Raw genomic sequence first — 18,291 nt, forward strand, 5'->3', positions numbered from 1 at the left:
GAAGACTTGGTGACCGAAGGCAATTCAAACACAGGGGGAGGCAGGAGGGCAGAGACACCTGGGGACCTTTGGAAATGTAATGGCGACCATCTTTGGTTCCTAACCATCCCTGACAGGTGTCTGTCTGATCTGCTCTTCAATATCTCCATGGATGGAGACTCCAGACCCCCCCCTCCCCGGGAGGCAATTGAGTCCAGGGTTTCCCCACCCTGACCGCTAGGATGTTCCTGTCCCAGCCCCAGCACCTGCTCCCCATGCCTTGGGCCACACGGCTCCAGGGCCTCTGGTCTCCGGCCCAAGCCAGAGGGTTGCACATGAAGGGAACGGTGCTGACAGCTGGTTAGAAACAAGAATACAAAAGTCAGGCCAGCGCCTGAGTTCAGTTGGCTGACAGGTCACAGTACTGCAGCAGGACTCCCCGGAGGCAGGCACAGGTGTATATGGTCCCAGGAGGGATCAGGGCTTGGCCCACACTGTTTAACGTTTTAGGGAGCAGGAACTGAGCCCATGCGGATGGTTCACAGCTGACAGAGGGTGAATTGTAACAGACCCAGTTGGCTCCCTTGGTAAAGGTGTATTTCGATGCGGCCACACGTCCCATAGCAGCCAGGAACAGAGACCATGGGCCATGCTTGCCAGACTCAGACTGGGCAGAGAAGCGCTGAGCCTCCAGGGAGCCATGCTGGTGAACCAGGGAACATGGGATCTTAGTGCAACATTATGGCCAAAAGGGTTACGAGGAGGCTTGGATGCACACGCAGGAGTGAAGTGATTAGTGCCACGGAATTTGGCACTGATGTGACCACTGCTGCATCCAGTCCTGGGGCCCACAATTCAAGGCCTATGCTGAAGTGGAGAAGGGGCTGAGAAGAGCCACGAGATGGACAGGTCCGTGATAGACTCCCACTAAATGAAACAAGGCCCCTTGGGGGAGGGTGAAGAACCATCCAACAGCAGCAGCAAAGGGAATGCGAGAGCCCATGGCTGGAAGAGGATGCTAGACAGTCAGGTTAGAAATAAGGGGCCCATTGTCAACAGGATTAGAATTAGTGCAGGTCAAGGCGGGCTCTCCGTCACCACCGGTGGTTTTGGGAACACTTTGCTCCCCCTCCACTAGGGATTGCTGGAGGGAGGTTCTGGCCTGGGGGGTAGTGGCAGAGTCTTAGATGCGAGGCTGGAAAGGGTCTGATTGCCGGTAGCGGAAGAATCAGTCCCAACGGCCTGGTGCCACTCATCCCACAATGGGCAAGTTCTCTAGTGCAATCTCAGCTGGAGCATAACGCCATTTACTTTCCAACAGGGCTGCCTGCCGCTCCAGTGCTGCCCATCTCCACTAGCTCCAGTCACTGATACTTGGGGGCACAATGGTCCTGTCTAGCCTTGGAATCTCGGAATTCCTCAAACAGCTGTCACGACCCAACTTTCGGGACCATCTGCCATGGACCAGCTCATCTGGACGTGCTCGTTAACAGAAGTGAGACCACCTGATCCACACTGAGGCCATTGGGTATGACCAGAGCAGACAGCTCTGCAGTTCTGTTTTACCTTCCATGCTGGCAATGGTCCCCGACAAAAGGAGAATGCCTCATTTATGGTTGCCACGCCGACACCGACCACTTATGTAACACGCACCCCCCGTCGAAGGCCCTGAGCATCTGCATTCAAGTGTGTGCACCGTGTTCCCTCCACCCCAAAGGCAATTGAGATCACGAGTGGCTCTGAAACCCCAGTCTACGAATTAGTAACCAGCATCCTTCCCAGTGGCCCTTAAGAGAACACACTGCGGCTGAGCAGTGGGGGTGTGGCCAAGGGTTACAAGGGGCTCCAGGGAGAGCTGCGTTCTCGTAGCTGGGTAACCGCTGTTAGAGTCGATCCTTTGGCAGCGCTTTCAAGTCGGGGTGCCACTCGCTCTTGGCCCAGGGAGACAGCAGCGAATGACTGCAGGCTGCACAGGCCGACTCGCTTACTGAAGGGGAAGACTCACTATGGAGAGGGCCCGCGGGCGGGGAGACACTCCCGTTTCACCACGAGCGCTTTCCAGCCCAGCACACCACGAGCAGACAGCCCAGCGGGCAAACAGCCTCCCAAGAGCCATCCGCAGAGTTTGGGCAGCCTCGCTGAACTCACCTGCTGAGAGCAGCTCTGAGTGAGCTCTGAAGATGAAAGCAGGGAAAGAAGAACGCGGCTCTAAAGTTTCACCCAGGGAGCCAGCAACAAGACGCAGACGGCAGGGGATCAGCCGGGAGGAATTAGAGCGCTTGCCTACGGCGATCCGAGCAGAGCCAGGGAGCAGTTTAATCTCCACCACTACGGCAGGAAGGGAGCCAGGCCAGGCCTGACCCCGCCATGGCGAAGATTAGTGATTCATCTGCTCAGAGAATGGTCCCAACCCGGAGAGGTTGGGAATATTTTTTCTGTAGATCAGCCGAGCAGAGGGAGTCTTATAAAAGACAGAGGCTCTTGCCCAAAGACAACACCTGGAAAGACACCATGCAGCAGACACCTCCACAGTGCCCAGAAGTCACCAATAGCCAGTTGTCTTCAGCAGCCAGCACGGTTCTCTCCCCTCTTCCAAACATCCCTCCACCACTCATCTCCCCAGGAAAGGAGCACTCAAGTCGTATGAAGCCTACGTTAGCAAGCCTTCAGCTGTAAAATTGATGTTTCAATAACTACAGACTGGTAGAATCTGAGATCACTCCAGCACACCAAGAGCTAAACCTGTTTATAGAAGATCAATAAGTGACAGACGGGCACCACATTTTCAACATACCCTCACTATAAATCCACACCTGCTCTAGCCTGGGCTTCAGAGGACACGGAACATGTGCAGTCCCCCAGACAAAGGGCACTGCTCTCCTTTCCACCAGTCTTCGACTCTCAGCCTCATTTCTAGGCCTAATGTATGGCCTGAGCCCCAAAGCCCTGGCCAGCCAAGATCCCTACTGGAGCAAGGTCGTCTTCTAGGTTGCAAACTCCTAAATGCCGGCCCAGGGTCATGTTCAGCATCAGAAAAACCCTGGTGGCAAATGAATGCCTGAAATCCAGCCGTGGCCACGGGCCTAACATGAAGCTATAGCTGCGTACCTGCATTCTTAGGCACCTCAACCCCTTTGAAAGCCAAGCCCTTAGTCCCAGGAGACAAGGCCCTTGCTTGTATCTGGAGGGCTGCTCACCAGTCAGTATTTTCTACAGATGTTTGGCTGAAACGGATCATACCCAACAGCCTCCAAGACTTTCGACGTTGGTCTACAGTGCCAAGAAATGCAGTAGGAGGGAGCTAAGATGCCAAAGGCACAAGGCACAAGAGAGTTAAAAGCTCTCCACAGTAGCTTATCTGACCCCCACGTGTATCTAGTACATGCCGACATTACAGCACTGAGGGAGAAAGGGCTAACGAGTCAATGGCTGCAGGTTGAAAGCAACCAAATCGAGTGAAATAAGACAGTTTAAAGAGTAATTATGCCCAGGCACAGTTTGCCAAGGGGGTGGTGGATTCTCCCTCACTATCACGTTTGAACACCGATGGGATATTTCACTAATGGGATGTCGACACTGCGTTCCTGTTTCAAGAGGGGAACGCAAATGCAGATGAACGAAATTGCAAATGAAGCGCGGATTCGAATTTCCCGCCCTTCTTTTGCATAATCAAGTCCGGGCACTGCTTCGAGCTACCCTATTTCGAAGGAAGAAAACGCTGCATAGACGTGGTTATTTCGAAAGAAAACCCTTGTTTAAGGGTTATTTCCAAAGAAGGGTTTTCTTTCGAAATAGCTGCGTCTACACAGTGTTTTCTTTCTTCGAAATAGGGTATTCCGAAACAGTGCCCGGACGCGATTATGCAAATGAAGTGCAGGCAATTCAAATCCGTGCTTCATTTGCAATTTTGCTCAGCTGTATTTGCATTCCTCTGGAAAGAGGAATGCAGTGTAGACAGACCCTCGGAGCGCTGCTCTCAGAAGGATTTGGGGGAAGGCCTCCGGTCTGTCTCACGCAGGCAGGACGCGCTGAAGGATCACAGTGGCCCCTTCCGGCTCTGGACACTCAGATTACACGGTAAGCACAAGAGCTGCAATAGTACCTGCTGGCAGGACCAGGCCTCTAGGGTACCTCGTAAGTGCCACAAGGCCTCGTCAGTGGCTGTCCGACCCTGGGACTGATTTTCCTCACTGGGCTTCAGTTCGTAGATTGCTTTTGCCTAATGAGCTGAAGAGAACAGCTGTCAGGCTCCCTACCCTTCAGTTCTCATGGTCCTGGGAAGTTGAGGAAGGTGTGAAATCCCATGGACATAGGAGCTCTGGGGTGCTGAGAGCTGAATATTGCAAGAGGATGGAGGAATTTGGGGGGTTTAGCCGTCCCATGGGGTGCACTCATCCAAGGCTGGCTCTACTCCTTACTGAGCTAGTAAGAGTTTGTAAAACCAGAACCAAGCCAGCTTAACCATAACATTTACAGAGCCTATTGTCTACGCAGGCCACGAGCTCCGCTATCAGCCACTTTGCCCGCCAAGCCAACGCTGACACCCTAGGCTACGTTAGTTCAGTTGTTCAAGTGTCTGAGATGTACGAGAGAGACAATGACAACTCTGAACAGCACATTCAGTTACCAATACTGTCACTTTACAGACACCTAACTGCCCTGTAATCCCTAGTTATAAACTCCCCACAGCTGGGACAGCAGCCAGCTATATGAAGTCCATGAGCAAGATCTCCAAAGCTTCAGCATGTGAGGTCTTGAGTAAATATTAACATTCGCCTGAAACGGCTCATGTTGACCAAGTGTTATTTATGGATAAAATGTTTCATGTCAATGCACCTGGTAAGTGGCTGTTTCCAGAGTTTAATGCTTAGGTTTGGGGGAGGGTTAAAGGTATTGCAGTAAATGCTACCCGTATTCATACCCCCTGAACAACGTCAACATATCCTCTGGGTGTACAAATGTGTGTTCATCCAACCCACAGCTCCTAGAGCCATGTAGGCAGTGAGATGTTGTGCATTAGGCTCAGTTTTACCACCACAATCCCAGATCAGCGGGATAATTAAAAGCCTCAAGTCTGCAGCGTTCAGACGGCACCTCTAATGTGTATTAGGAGAACGCACAGGTGGGTAATGCTCTTACACCCCCAATGCAACTGCTGAGAAAGAGCACGGCCCCAAATGGCTCGCAGTTTGCTTGGTGACACCAAAGACATCCGGATAGCGAGTAGCCAGAGCTAGCTGGCCAATGAACCGACAGCGTGGGCAGAAGAGCCACACTTGCCTACAGACCCTGGAAGTTTCAGTCCTTAGATGTACAAAGATAGTGACAGCTGTTGTGGGTGCCTTTCAGCACCTCATTGGGGATTTTCATTGTGGGCCTCAAGTGCAACTGATAGCAGGGGATCTACTGAGGGAAAGAGACAGAAGCGGAACGTGTTACCACGACAGGAGAAATGCACCCACTGGTGTAACAGAGGCAGCGTGCAATGGAAAACCCCTGCTCGTCATGCACGTATGGATTAGAGCAGCAGCAATCCCAGGCTTCCTTAATGAGTGTAAGGGACGGTTTTAAGAACAGATGCAGAACACGGGGGAGGTGCCACATGAATGCTGAACACTGCTACTGCATGCGACTAGTAGGCTGAGAGGCAGCTGTCCGGCTCCCTCCCAGTGCCGCTCAAAGGGTATGTCTAGACTACATTGTTTTTTCGAAAAAACTGCCGTTTTTTTGAAAAAACTTCACCTGCATCCACACTGCAATTGCGTTTTCGAAATTAAATCAAAAGAACACAGGGGGGTTTTCAGCACCGGTAAACCTCAAATTACAAGGAAGGGCGGCTCTCTCGAAAGTTCTTTCAAAGAAAGGCATGTGGACACAGAACAGGGACTTTTTCGAAAGAAGAGGCAATAAAAAGCCACAGGTGCCCTGGTGGCCATTGTGTGAATAGGAATCAGGGCTTTCTATCGAGAGCGCATCCGTGCAGTCTGGACGGTCTTCCAAAAAAAGCAGCTCACTTCTTCGATCTGGTTTTGAGGTGCGGATGCTCTTTCGAAAGAAGCTTGCAGTCTAGACGTACTCAAAGGGAGCCCACAGAAGGCCAGTTCACAGACCTACCAAATGGACTCCCCTACCCATGACTTGACTGATGCTGCTCTTCTCCTCGCCCAGCCCTCCCTACCCAGGTACACAGCGTGGGGCTGAGTGGCTAGGATTAGGCTGCAAGACCTGAGGGGCAGGGGCTGTTTCTTCTTCCTACCTATCGTGAGCGTGGGGCTGCTTTGCACCAGGCCAGCCAGAAGTTCAGATGAGTTAATGGAAGGCATGGAGTCAAAGCTCTAGTTCATTCATCTGGACCTTCCTGATCACCCTGACGCGGATACACCCTTGGGAACGATCAAATCGCCCACAGCGAAAACTCAGGAGAACCCGGTCCCTGCTTTCAACCCGCCAGCCTGGGACACTCTTCCTGAAGGAAACACTTGAACCTCCCTGCTGGACCACTCGTGGGCAGGAATCCCAGCCTTCCCCACCATGCATGGAAGGGATGGGCAGTGCTCAGCACATGGAGATGGCTGCAGATTAGCGCTGGCAGCTGCCACATGGCCTGCCCTGGCCACAGCTCCAGCCCTGGCGAAGGGTGGAAGCGAGAGCCAGGGCCACATGGGTGGCTGCTCAGCTGCCCCAGGGGAGGGGCAGCCACCTACCACACGGCCCTGCCCAGGAGCAGCTCAGCAGCCACTGCACAGCTCTGCTGAGGAGGTGGGCGGGATCGGAAGTCTTGGTGCGCACCTTCGAGGGAACTATGCTCGGGACTAGTATTCGGTCCCCACGCAATTCTCACCGCAGCCTTGCAGAAAGCCAAAAGTTAACCAGCTTCAGCACAGTGGATTGGTCCTCCTCCCCCCCGCCCCCGGCAGGGAGCACGAGTGCCTAGCTCACCACGCAGCGACAAAGTAGATGATCTACCCGGCATTGCTGGGGTCCTTAGCTCCAGTTTTGTTTTTCTTCATTTAAATCATCGCTCTGGGGTGGGGCTGGGGAGGAGGGGTTCAGGACAGAGACTGCCCCAGGCCCCTCTCACAGCAGCTGCTTGGTGAGACGCGCCTCTCCATGGCTGCTGCAGCTCCAGCAGGCACAGCCGGAGGAGGGGTGGCACATCCCCCGGCAGGGGCACATTCGTCTGCCCCCTGCACTGCCCAGCCAGAGCGAGAAGGGGTAGCGCTGCCAGGCCCAGAAGCCCGTCCTGTGCTTTAAGCATGTAACCTTCCTTCCTCAATCGGGAGAGCAATCGTCTCCAACGGACAGCCGTAACCACACACAAGGCACCTTCCTGAGCCACGCCACCACCTGCAGGTCTCAGAACAGGGGCAGCTGGAAGTGCTGCCCCCACTTAGACAAGAGCTGGGTGTCCCAAGTCAGAAAGTGCTCACTTCCCCTACATCCAATCCCCTGCAGCATCTCGGCTCCTCCCCGGTACTCGAGTGTGCACCCCTGTCACGCACAGACCCGTAGCTCAGGGATGCAGAACCAAGGCCCGGAGCGGGAGGGGCCAGCTCCAGGTGTCACTGTAGACCTAGAGATACGGGTTCAACTCCCATGTTCGGAGGCCTGACGCCTTGTCACCACAAAGCCACCCTTCCACGCAAATTCAGTCAGGTGCCTCGAGACATACGCGAGCCCTCAAAGACGGCATAAGAAACACAAGACACATCTGGACACAAAGCTAGCACAAGCAAGTCAAGCAACAGCCACTCGAGGACACGCCCAAGCCAGCCCTGCCGTCAGCTGGTGGGGGCAGGAAAACCACTTGCTGGTCACAGCTGCTTGCATTTCTCCAGGAACATTTTAAATGCTCCTCGGTCAGTCTGCCCAGGGAATCCCTGAAGCTCCACAGGGTGATACACACCAGCCTTTCCCAAAGGAAATTCACAATCGTTTGCTTTGCTAGCCTGTAAGGGCGGCCTGTTGTTTTGTGGCAATCCAAAACCTTGAGTGCCCTCTTCCACAAAGGGCCCATTGTGCAACGCTGCCGGAACTCCCACAGCAAGGCAGCCAGCAGCAGCCTGCCCTAGTTTACCTATTCGCTGCAGGGAAGGAAGTGAACACTGAATTGTTTTGTCTTTCGGGGAAAATAATTCTAGGGCACTAGGCAGACAACTGGGAGAGGGCCCAGAGGCGGAAACAGGCTGTTTTAGAAGCAGCAGCTGACAAATTGCCACACAACGCTTCCCTCCCAGCAAAGCCCAGTACCGACCGAGGCTCAGGGAGAACACGCGGTGGGGTGCTCGTTTGTGGGAAAGCACACCCCAGGGCGAGAGCCAGTGTATCCCCAGTCAGCCGGGTTCTGTTCAGCTGCATAACCCTGTGTCTCTGCGACCAGACCTGCTCCTCACACCAGTCTGCCTTAGAGCAAGCAGCCATTTTACAGAATCCCTTGAGCCTGTAACCCTTAACACGAGTGATACAGCTGCACGTGAAATAAACCGAGCAGGAGAGCGCGCTGGCTTGAGACAGCCCAGCCCAGCCCCGGTCACATTAGTGAGGGCAGGGTCTGCCCAGCCACGTGGAACATCACCAAGGCAATGACCTTTGCAGGTCGGCTTTTGGCTAATTCAAGGCAGCGTGCTAGCATTTCAAAGGGCTCCGCTCACAGCAATGAAATGCAAGTCATACTAAGCTTCCCGCCGCTGGATTGCTTCAACTCTCCTTCCCGCAAGGCGGCAATGCTCCAGGCTTGCCCTGGTGTCTCCAGCAACCGGATTATCTTTGGGGATTTCATCCACCAGGGACTTTTCCAGAGCCGGCGAGACAGAGGGAACGCGCAGTTCCCATCAGCCTGCGGTGCATGGAAGCTAGGCCAAAGTCCATTCTGGTTTCCCCTTGCTGGCCTGAAGATGCCAGAACGGTCCGTGCACCCTGAAATGCTCCCCCGCATTCCAAGTCTCAGGGCTCGTAAGGGAGGGGCAGCTGGCCTCACACAGCGCCTCAGCAGCGCCAGGGGCCAGCGTCCCACAAAATGGACACCGGCTGTATCTACCAGGGCCACCTACAAATGGCTGCAGATTAGCCCAAGCTCCTATTGCAAGGAGACACGCAAGCACCTCAGGCTGAGAACTGCCTGCCTGCGAGAGAGGCGGCAAGATAGGAAAGGGACCTGGGTGGCCCCCCCCAACACCTGCACATATTTACACAGCAGGCCCTCAATACCCTGGCACTTCTAGGGCCTCGAAGCATCATCGCTGTTTGTATTCCAGAGACGTCTGTCGCCTATCCAGCCTGGCTAAGGGATGGGTTGCTGGAGTCACTTGCTGCTCTGGAGATCAATCTTCTAGCGCTCGATTGAACGGGTCTAGTTAAGGCCTGCTAAATCATCTGAAGGCAGCTCCAGGCGCACTGGTATCCCTGGCAGTCATGAGGGGTAAGGGAAGCTGACAGAAGCATTTGTGCCTGTCGGCCTCCCTCTGTGACGCCTGTGCCAAGCTCCGCTTAAGGGAAGCCAACTCCAGCTACATATTTTGTGTAGCTGGAGTTGTGTACCTTAACCCAACCTTCGGGATCAAGCTGGCCTACGGGATCAAGCTAATTTAGTAAAAGATTCAAAACAGAACAGGATTTTCCTGGTACCTCTTCCTCTAGGGAAGGTCTGTTTCCCAGGTGAAGCAAACACCCCCTTGCCAGCTGACAGTCCCCCAAGAGACATACTGTAGCCTGCTCCTTCCTGTGGGAATACAACCGGATCCCTGTTTTCTTCTGCAAAGCCTATTCCTCTCCAGAACGACACACAGTTTGGGAGTCACCGTGTGGGAGGAATACACAAGGGATGTAATAGTGCAGTCGATTAACAGATAAGCAAAAGCTTACAGGTTAACGCTACAGACTACACACATTCCACCCCCCTTGCCCAAGTCAATTTTTTAGCAAGCTGGCCAGCAATGGGTCTGGGACCTACCCCCGCTGCGGCTCTGCATTTCAAGTGTATTAGGAGCTAGGCTGGCAAGCAGCCTGGTTCAGTTCTGCCTTATGCCAGGTCCGGGAGTACAGACCTCCCCCCGAACCAGAGAGAGGCTGCTGCCTCTGTATCAGAGGCAGCAGCATGGGGCGATAGGCAGCCAGTCCACAAGAGGAGCTGGTTTTTAAACTCCCCTTGCAGACCATCTCCCGCATGGCACTCCACACTGCAGCTGCTGATTCAGCGGCAGCAACAAGGATGGCAGGGGAGTGGGCCGGAGCACACTGGATGCCGGCCCCGCCTGGGTACTATAGAATACTCGACTAACCGGTAAGAACTCAGGAGGTTACTCAGCTATTCAATTAACCGATATTTAACATCCCTAGAATACACCAGGAGCAAGGTGATGCCTCAACCATGAGATCAGGGGCCATAGAAAGAACAAGGCCCCACCTCAGACACTGTCTGGGGCAAGGCCCTTCGGAGCAACCATGGGAAAACACCTGCCCCCTTGGTGAGCAGCAAACCAAGGAAGAAATAACCCCCTGCATCTTCTCCTTGGCAACCATCATGCTCAGGAGCAGAGACTCTCGCTCAAGCCTTAGAGAGGAGAATCCAGAACAGCACTGAAGAGCACAGACCCTGGGTTTGATGAGGGGACCTCCCCACCAAAGCAGGACTGTGGTGTGATGGCCCCGTTTGCTGGAGCTCCCAGGAGGTCCAGGCACACCGTGCAGGGTGGGCGTTTGGGAGGGTCTGAGGGGTGGAGGGTCCGAGGGGTGGAGGGTCCCAGGGCACCTGTCAGACCCAGCCCTTGGGCAGGCCCAGGCACAGCGTGCAGGGGTCCAGCAGGGAATCGTGAGAGGGTCCCAGGAGGATGGGAGTAGGTGGCAGACTGAAGACATGGGAAAGTCCAATCATGCTGGGTGTGGGGGGTAGTGTCCCGGGGATTCCAGATCCAGCAGGCCAAGGGCTTGGAGAGGCCCAGGGACACAGCGCAGGGTGGAGGATACCAGGGAAGTCCACAGGGTGGAGTAGGGGAAGGGAGGTCAAAGCACACTGGGCACAGGAACCCAGGGTGGAAAGGGGAGCCTGGGGGGAAGGTATCTGGTAGACAAAGATCAAGGAACGGACAGGCACACCACACAAGGAGGAAGGAGCTTGGGGAGGAGGGGACCTGGTAGACCGAGGCTTTGGGCAGGGCCGGGAACACCGTGTGGGGTGGAGGAGAGTTGGGGAGCCCAGGAGGACTTGGGGGATATGAGGGGGTACCTGGTAGACCGAGGCACTGGGAAGGTCCAGGCACACCATGCGGGGTGTGGGAGGCCAGGAGGCGGTTGGCATAACGGGGGTACCGGCAAATGTTGTGGGGTACTGGTGGGTACCTGGTAGACCAAAGGCTTGGGCAGATCCAGGCACACTGTGGAGGGGCGGGGGGCAGAGGGAGTTAGGGTACCGGGGTGGGGTACCTGCCAGACAGAGCCCTTAAGCAGGTCCAGGCACACTGTGCAGGGCTGGGGACAGTCAGGGGGCCCAGGAATGGGTTAGGGTACCAGGGAGTAGGTGGCAGACTGAAGACATGGGAAAGTCCAATCATGGGAAAGTCCTGCAGGGTACCGGGGCCTTGAGCAGCTCCACGCTCACTGAGCAGGAGAAAGGGGGGGCCGGGAGGAGGTTAGGTACCAGAGGGTACCTGGTAGACCGAGGCCTTGGGCAGGTCCAGGCACACCGCGCGGGGGGGTCCCGCAGGGAGGGTCCCGGGGGGTCCCGCAGGGGGTGTCCCGGGGGGGGTACCTGGTAGACCGAGGCCTTGGGCAGGTCCAGGCACACCGCGCGGGGTGGTCCCGCAGGGGGGGTCCCGGGGTACCTGGTAGACCGAGGCCTTGGGCAGGTCCAGGCACACCGCGCGGGGTGGTCCCGCAGGGGGGGTCCCGGGGTACCTGGTAGACCGAGGCCTTGGGCAGGTCCAGGCACACCGTGCGGGGGGGGGGTCCCGCAGGGGGTCCCGCAGGGGGGGTCCCGGGGTACCTGGTAGACCGAGGCCTTGGGCAGGTCCAGGCACACCGCGCGGAGGGGTCCCGCAGGGGGGGTCCCGGGGGATCCCGCAGGAGGGTACCTGGTAGACCGAGGCCTTGGGCAGGTCCAGGCACACCGCGCGGGGGGGGTCCCGCAGGGGGGGTCCCGGGGGGTCCCGCAGGGGGGTACCTGGTAGACCGAGGCCTTGGGCAGGTCCAGGCACACCGCACGGCGGGGGTCCCGCAGGGGGGGTCCCGGGGTACCTGGTAGACCGAGGCCTTGGGCAGGTCCAGGTACACCGCGCGGGGGGGTCCCGCAGGGGGGTACCTGGTAGACCGAGGCCTTGGGCAGGTCCAGGCACACCGTGCGGGGGGGTCCCGCAGGGGGGGGGGTCCCGGGGGTTCCCGGTAGACCGAGGCCTTGGGCAGGTCCAGGCACACCGCACGGGGGGGGGTCCCGCAGGGGGGGTCCCGGGGGTTCCCGGTAGACCGAGGCCTTGGGCAGGTCCAGGCACACCGCGCGGGGGGGGTCCCGCAGGGGGGGTCCCGGGGGGTCCCGCGGGGGGGGTCCCGGGGTACCTGGTAGACCGAGGCCTTGGGCAGGTCCAGGCACACCGCGCGGGGGGGTCCCACAGGGGGGTCCCGGGGGGTCCCGGGTAGACCGAGGCCTTGGGCAGGTCCAGGCACACCGCGCGGGGGGGTCCCGGGGGGTCCCGCAGGGGGGGTCCCGGGGTACCTGGTAGACCGAGGCCTTGGGCAGGTCCAGGCACACCGCGCGGGGGGGGTCCCGCAGGGGGGGTCCCGGGGTACCTGGTAGACCGAGGCCTTGGGCAGGTCCAGGCACACCGCGCGGGGGGGGTCCCGCAGGGGGGGTCCCGCGGTACCTGGTAGACCGAGGCCTTGGGCAGGTCCAGGCACACCGCGCGGGGGGGTCCCGGGGGGTCCCGCAGGGGGTACCTGGTAGACCGAGGCCTTGGGCAGGTCCAGGCACACCACGCGGGGGGGGTCCCGCAGGGGGGGTCCCGGGGTACCTGGTAGACCGAGGCCTTGGGCAGGTCCAGGCACACCGCGCGGGGGGGTCCCGCAGGGGGGGTCCCGGGGTACCCGGTAGACCGAGGCCTTGGGCAGGTCCAGGCACACCGCGCGGGGGGGTCCCGCGGTACCTGGTAGACCGAGGCCTTGGGCAGGTCCAGGCACACCACGCGGGGGGGGTCCCGCAGGGGGGTCCCGCAGGGGGGGTCCCGGGGGGGTACCTGGTAGACCGAGGCCTTGGGCAGGTCCAGGCACACCGCGCTGGGGGGTCCCGCGGGGGGGGTCCCGGGGGGGTACCTGGTAGACCGAGGCCTTGGGCAGGTCCAGGCACACCGCGCGGGGGGGGTCCCGCAGGGGGGGTCCCGGGGGGGTACCTGGTAGACCGAGGCCTTGGGCAGGTCCAGGCACACCGCGCGGGGGGGTCCCGCAGGGGGGGTCCCGGGGGGGTACCTGGTAGACCGAGGCCTTGGGCAGGTCCAGGCACACCGCGCGGGGGGGTCCCGGGGGGTCGCGCAGGGGGGGTCCCGGGGTACCTGGTAGACCGAGGCCTTGGGCAGGTCCAGGCACACCGCGCGGGGGGGGTCCTGGGGGGTCCCGCAGGGGGGGTCCCGCGGGGCGAGGCGGGGGTCCCGCAGGGGGGGTCCCGGGGGGTCCCGCAGGGGGGGTCCCGCAGTACCTGGTAGACCGAGGCCTTGGGCAGGTCCAGGCACACCGCGCGGGGGGGTCCCGCAGGGGGGGTCCCGCGGTACCTGGTAGACCGAGGCCTTGGGCAGGTCCAGGCACACCGCGCGGGGGGGTCCCGCAGGGGGGGTCCCGGGGGGTCCCGCAGGGGGGGTACCTGGTACACCGAGGCCTTGGGCAGGTCCAGGCACACCGCGCGGGGGGGTCCCGCAGGGGGGGTCCCGCAGGGGGGTACCTGGTAGACCGAGGCCTTGGGCAGGTCCAGGCACACCGCGCGGGGGGGTCCCGCAGGGGGGGTCCCGGGGGGTCCCGCAGGGGGGGTCCCGGGGTACCTGGTAGACCGAGGCCTTGGGCAGGTCCAGGCACACCGCGCGGGGGGGTCCCGCAGGGGGGGTCCCGGGGGGTCCCGCAGGGGGGGTACCTGGTAGACCGAGGCCTTGGGCAGGTCCAGGCACACCACGCGGGGGGGGGGGGGTCCCGCAGGGGGGGTCCCGGGGGGTCCCGCAGGGGGGGTCCCGGGGGGGTACCTGGTAGACCGAGGCCTTGGGCAGGTCCAGGCACACCGCGCGGGGCGGGGTGGGGGTCCCGCAGGGGGGTCCCGCAGGGGGGGTCCCGGGGGGTCCCGCAGGGGGGGTCCCGCGGTACCTGGTAGACCGAGGCCTTGGGCAGGTCCAGGCACACCGCGCGGGGCGGGGTGGGGGTCCCGCAGGGGGGGTCCCGGGGGGTCTCGCGGGGGGGGTCCCGCGGTACCTGGTAGACCGAGGCCTTGGGCAGGTCCAGGCACACCGCGCGGGGGGGTCCCGCAGGGGGGGTCCCGGGGGGGGTACCTGGTAGACCGAGGCCTTGGGCAGGTCCAGGCACACCGCGCGGGGGGGTCCCGCAGGGGGGGTCCCGGGGGGGTCCCGCAGGGGGGGTCCCGGGGTACCTGGTAGACCGAGGCCTTGGGCAGGTCCAGGCACACCGCGCGGGGGGGGTCCCGCAGGGGGGGTCCCGGGGGGGTACCTGGTAGATCGAGGCCTTGGGCAGGTCCAGGCACACCGCGCGGGGGGGTCCCGCAGGGGGGGTCCCGGGGGGTCCCGCAGGGGGGGTCCCGGGGGGGGTACCTGGTAGACCGAGGCCTTGGGCAGGTCCAGGCACACCGCGCGGGGGGGGTCCCGCAGGGGGGGTCCCGGGGGGGGTACCTGGTACACCGAGGCCTTGGGCAGGTCCAGGCACACCGCGCGGGGGGGTCCCGCAGGGGGGGTCCCGGGGGGTCCCGCAGGGGGGGTCCCGCGGTACCTGGTACACCGAGGCCTTGGGCAGGTCCAGGCACACCGCGCGGGGGGGTCCCGCAGGGGGGGTCCCGGGGGGTCCCGCAGGGGGGGTCCCGCGGTACCTGGTACACCGAGGCCTTGGGCAGGTCCAGGCACACCGCGCGGGGGGGTCCCGGGGGGTCCCGCAGGGGGGGTCCCGGGGGGGTACCTGGTAGACCGAGGCCTTGGGCAGGTCCAGGCACACCGCGCGGGGGGGTCCCGGGGGGTCCCGCAGGGGGGGTCCCGGGGGGGTACCTGGTACACCGAGGCCTTGGGCAGGTCCAGGCACACCGCGCGGGGGGGTCCCGCAGGGGGGGTCCCGGGGGGTCCCGCAGGGGGGGTCCCGCGGTACCTGGTACACCGAGGCCTTGGGCAGGTCCAGGCACACCGCGCGGGGGGGTCCCGGGGGGTCCCGCAGGGGGGGTCCCGGGGGGGTACCTGGTAGACCGAGGCCTTGGGCAGGTCCAGGCACACCGCGCGGGGGGGTCCCGCAGGGGGGGTCCCGGGGGGTCCCGCAGGGGGGGTCCCGCGGTACCTGGTACACCGAGGCCTTGGGCAGGTCCAGGCACACCGCGCGGGGGGGTCCCGGGGGGTCCCGCAGGGGGGGTCCCGGGGGGGTACCTGGTACACCGAGGCCTTGGGCAGGTCCAGGCACACCGCGCGGGGGGGTCCCGCAGGGGGGGTCCCGCAGGGGGGGTCCCGCGGTACCTGGTAGACCGAGGCCTTGGGCAGGTCCAGGCACACCGCGCGGGGGGGTCCCGCAGGGGGGGTCCCGGGGGGTCCCGCAGGGGGGGTCCCGCGGTACCTGGTACACCGAGGCCTTGGGCAGGTCCAGGCACACCGCGCGGGGGGGTCCCGGGGGGTCCCGCAGGGGGGGTCCCGGGGGGGTACCTGGTAGACCGAGGCCTTGGGCAGGTCCAGGCACACCGCGCGGGGGGGTCCCGGGGGGTCCCGCAGGGGGGGTCCCGGGGGGGTACCTGGTACACCGAGGCCTTGGGCAGGTCCAGGCACACCGCGCGGGGGGGTCCCGCAGGGGGGGTCCCGGGGGGGTACCTGGTAGACCGAGGCCTTGGGCAGGTCCAGGCACACCGCGCGGGGGGGTCCCGCAGGGGGGGTCCCGGGGGGTCCCGCAGGGGGGGTCCCGGGGGGGGTACCTGGTAGACCGAGGCCTTGGGCAGGTCCAGGCACACCGCGCGGGGGGGTCCCGCAGGGGGGGTCCCGGGGGGTCCCGCAGGGGGGGTCCCGGGGGGGGTACCTGGTAGACCGAGGCCTTGGGCAGGTCCAGGCACACCGCGCGGGGCGGGGTGGGGGTCCCGCAGGGGGGGTCCCGGGGGGTCCCGCAGGGGGTACCTGGTAGACCGAGGCCTTGGGCAGGTCCAGGCACACCGCGCGGGGGGGTCCCGCAGGGGGGGTCCCGAGGGGTCCCGCAGGGGGGGTCCCGGGGGGTCCCGCAGGGGGGGTTCCGCAGGGGGGGTTCCGCAGGGGGGGGGTACCTGGTAGACCGAGGCCTTGGGCAGGTCCAGGCACACCGTGCAGCACAGCACCGAGTACAGTCGCTCCTCCAGCTTGACGCTGCCCTCGGCCCCGCCCGGCCCCGCCGCCTTGAGGCGCTTCTTGGGCGGCGCGTCGGGGTCGGCGGCGGGCTCCGCGTGCGGCCGGGCCCCGCCGAGCAGCAGCCCCGGCTCCTCGGGCCCCGCCGGCCCCGCCGCCTCGCCCAGCGCCGCCGCGGAGGAGGCCGCGGCCGAGGAGGAGGCGGAGGCCGCGCCGCCCCCGCCGGGCTCCCGCTCCTCCGCCCCGGACATGGCGCCGCCGCCCCGCGCTGCTGCCGGCCCGACTCCGCCGCCGCTTCACCCCGCCAGCGCCGCCATCTTTGTTTGGCCGCCGCCTCCTCCCGCTGCCGCGGCGCCGCGGCCCCGCCAATCAGCGCGCCGCGGGGGCGGGCCCGACGCGCCGCCCGCCTACCAGCACAAAGGCCGCCGCCCCGCCCCCCGGCCTGGCCCCGCCCCCGCCGCTGGCCTCTTCTGAGGGGCTGTTTCCCGAACCCGGAGAAGGAACAAAACAGCGGGGGAGGGGCTAGAGGGAGGGAAGGACTCAGGGGGCGGGGCTAGCGCTAGTGGGCGGGGTCATAGGGCTGGCGAAGGGAAGGGCTGCAAGGGGACCGGATCGAATCGGAGGGGAGGGGCTAGGAGGGAGGGAATGGGTGTTGGGGCGGGGCTCCATAGAGTGGGCGGGGCTAGCGTGGGGGTGGAGCTACAGAGCCGCCGAGGCTAAAGGGGGAGGGGGAGGAGCGGGGGGGGGGGGAGACGGAAGGGGAAGGGCTCCAAGGGGAGGGGATGGGCGATGGGGCGGGGCTACAGATGGTGGGAGGAGCTGGCGTGGGGGCGGGGCTACCGAGCTGGAGGGGCTATTGGGGGAAGGGAGGGGGCTAAATGCCGGAGGGGACGGTGGGGGGGAGAGAGGAGAGGAAAGAAAAATGCTGCCGCGAAACCAGAGGGGAGGGGCTAGAAGGGAGGGACTGGCTGGAGGGGCGGGGCTACATGTAGTGGGCGGAGCTATCGTCGGGGCGGGGCTAGAGATCCGGAAGGGCTAAAGGGGCGAAGGGGGAAAGGGCTGCAGGGGGACCGGACAGGATCGGAGGGGCGGGGCTAGAAGGGAGGGACTGGGTGATGGGGCGGGGCTCCATGGAGTAGGCGGGGCTAGCGTGGGGGAGGAGCTAGAGGGCCAGGGAGCCTAAAGGAAAGGGAATAGATGCGGGATGGGGGAGAAGGGCTGCAAGGGGAGGGACTGGGTGATGGGGGCGGGGCTAGAGAGCTGCGGGGTAAAGGGGGACGGGAGGAGGGGAGGCGGCTAGAGATGGGAGAAGGTGCTGCAGATGAGGGGGCAGCGCCTTGGGGCGGGAGGTGCCGGAGTGGGCAGGTCTAAGGGATAAGAGGAGCTGGGGGAAGGCAGGCTTGGGAAAGGGGGTGGCACAGGACGAGTGGGTGGGGAGGGCAAAGCCCCACCTAACATTCCCCCACCACCCCTCCCTTTTTGCATGGCATTTAGTCTCCTTCCCCTGCTCCTGGCTTGCCCCGCAACGGTGCCGGGGATGCTCACCAGTCAGGCTGACATTAGATGGGCCTGCTGATCCCTCCTGGCCGGAAAACTGAGCAGAGGGAGGAGCTGCTGCAATGGGGGAGCCTGGCCCTGCACCATCTCCCTGCCAGTGGGAAGCTGATGCTCCAGCCTTGGGGGGGGGGGGGGGGGAGATGGGTCTGGAACCCATCGGCCACTGCCCGCTGTGGGGGGAGGGTGAGCTCGGGCCACCTGGAAAGCAGTCGTGGACCACTCCTGCAGACCGCAG

At 62.7% G+C, this 18,291-nt stretch overlaps 1 protein-coding gene across 6 annotated transcripts in view; it reads right to left on the minus strand.

The window, feature by feature from the left end:
- The window catches only part of ZFTRAF1 (zinc finger TRAF-type and ring finger containing 1), a 41,572-nt gene extending 24,724 nt beyond the window's left edge, over positions 1–16,848 (minus strand). Inside the window, exon 1 of one of the 6 annotated variants that reach the window (XR_012901154.2) lies at positions 16,442–16,848. Coding sequence is in view for 1 of the 6 variants with exons in the window: in XM_075919918.2 (XP_075776033.1) it covers positions 16,442–16,750 (309 nt within the window). In the remaining 5 variants the exon portion in view is untranslated. Of the gene's footprint in view, positions 1–11,105; positions 11,115–11,621; positions 11,667–11,868; positions 11,919–13,813; positions 13,860–16,441 lie in introns of those variants that run through there. The other 5 variants (XM_075919918.2, XM_089776110.1, XM_089776112.1 and 2 more) reach the window with 5 other exon arrangements.
- Positions 16,849–18,291: the final 1,443 nt, after the last annotated feature.

The sequence above is a fragment of the Pelodiscus sinensis genome, chromosome 2, assembly GCF_052426305.1.
Source record: "Pelodiscus sinensis isolate ZL-2025 chromosome 2, ASM5242630v1, whole genome shotgun sequence".
Taxonomy (NCBI): Eukaryota; Metazoa; Chordata; order Testudines; family Trionychidae; genus Pelodiscus; species Pelodiscus sinensis.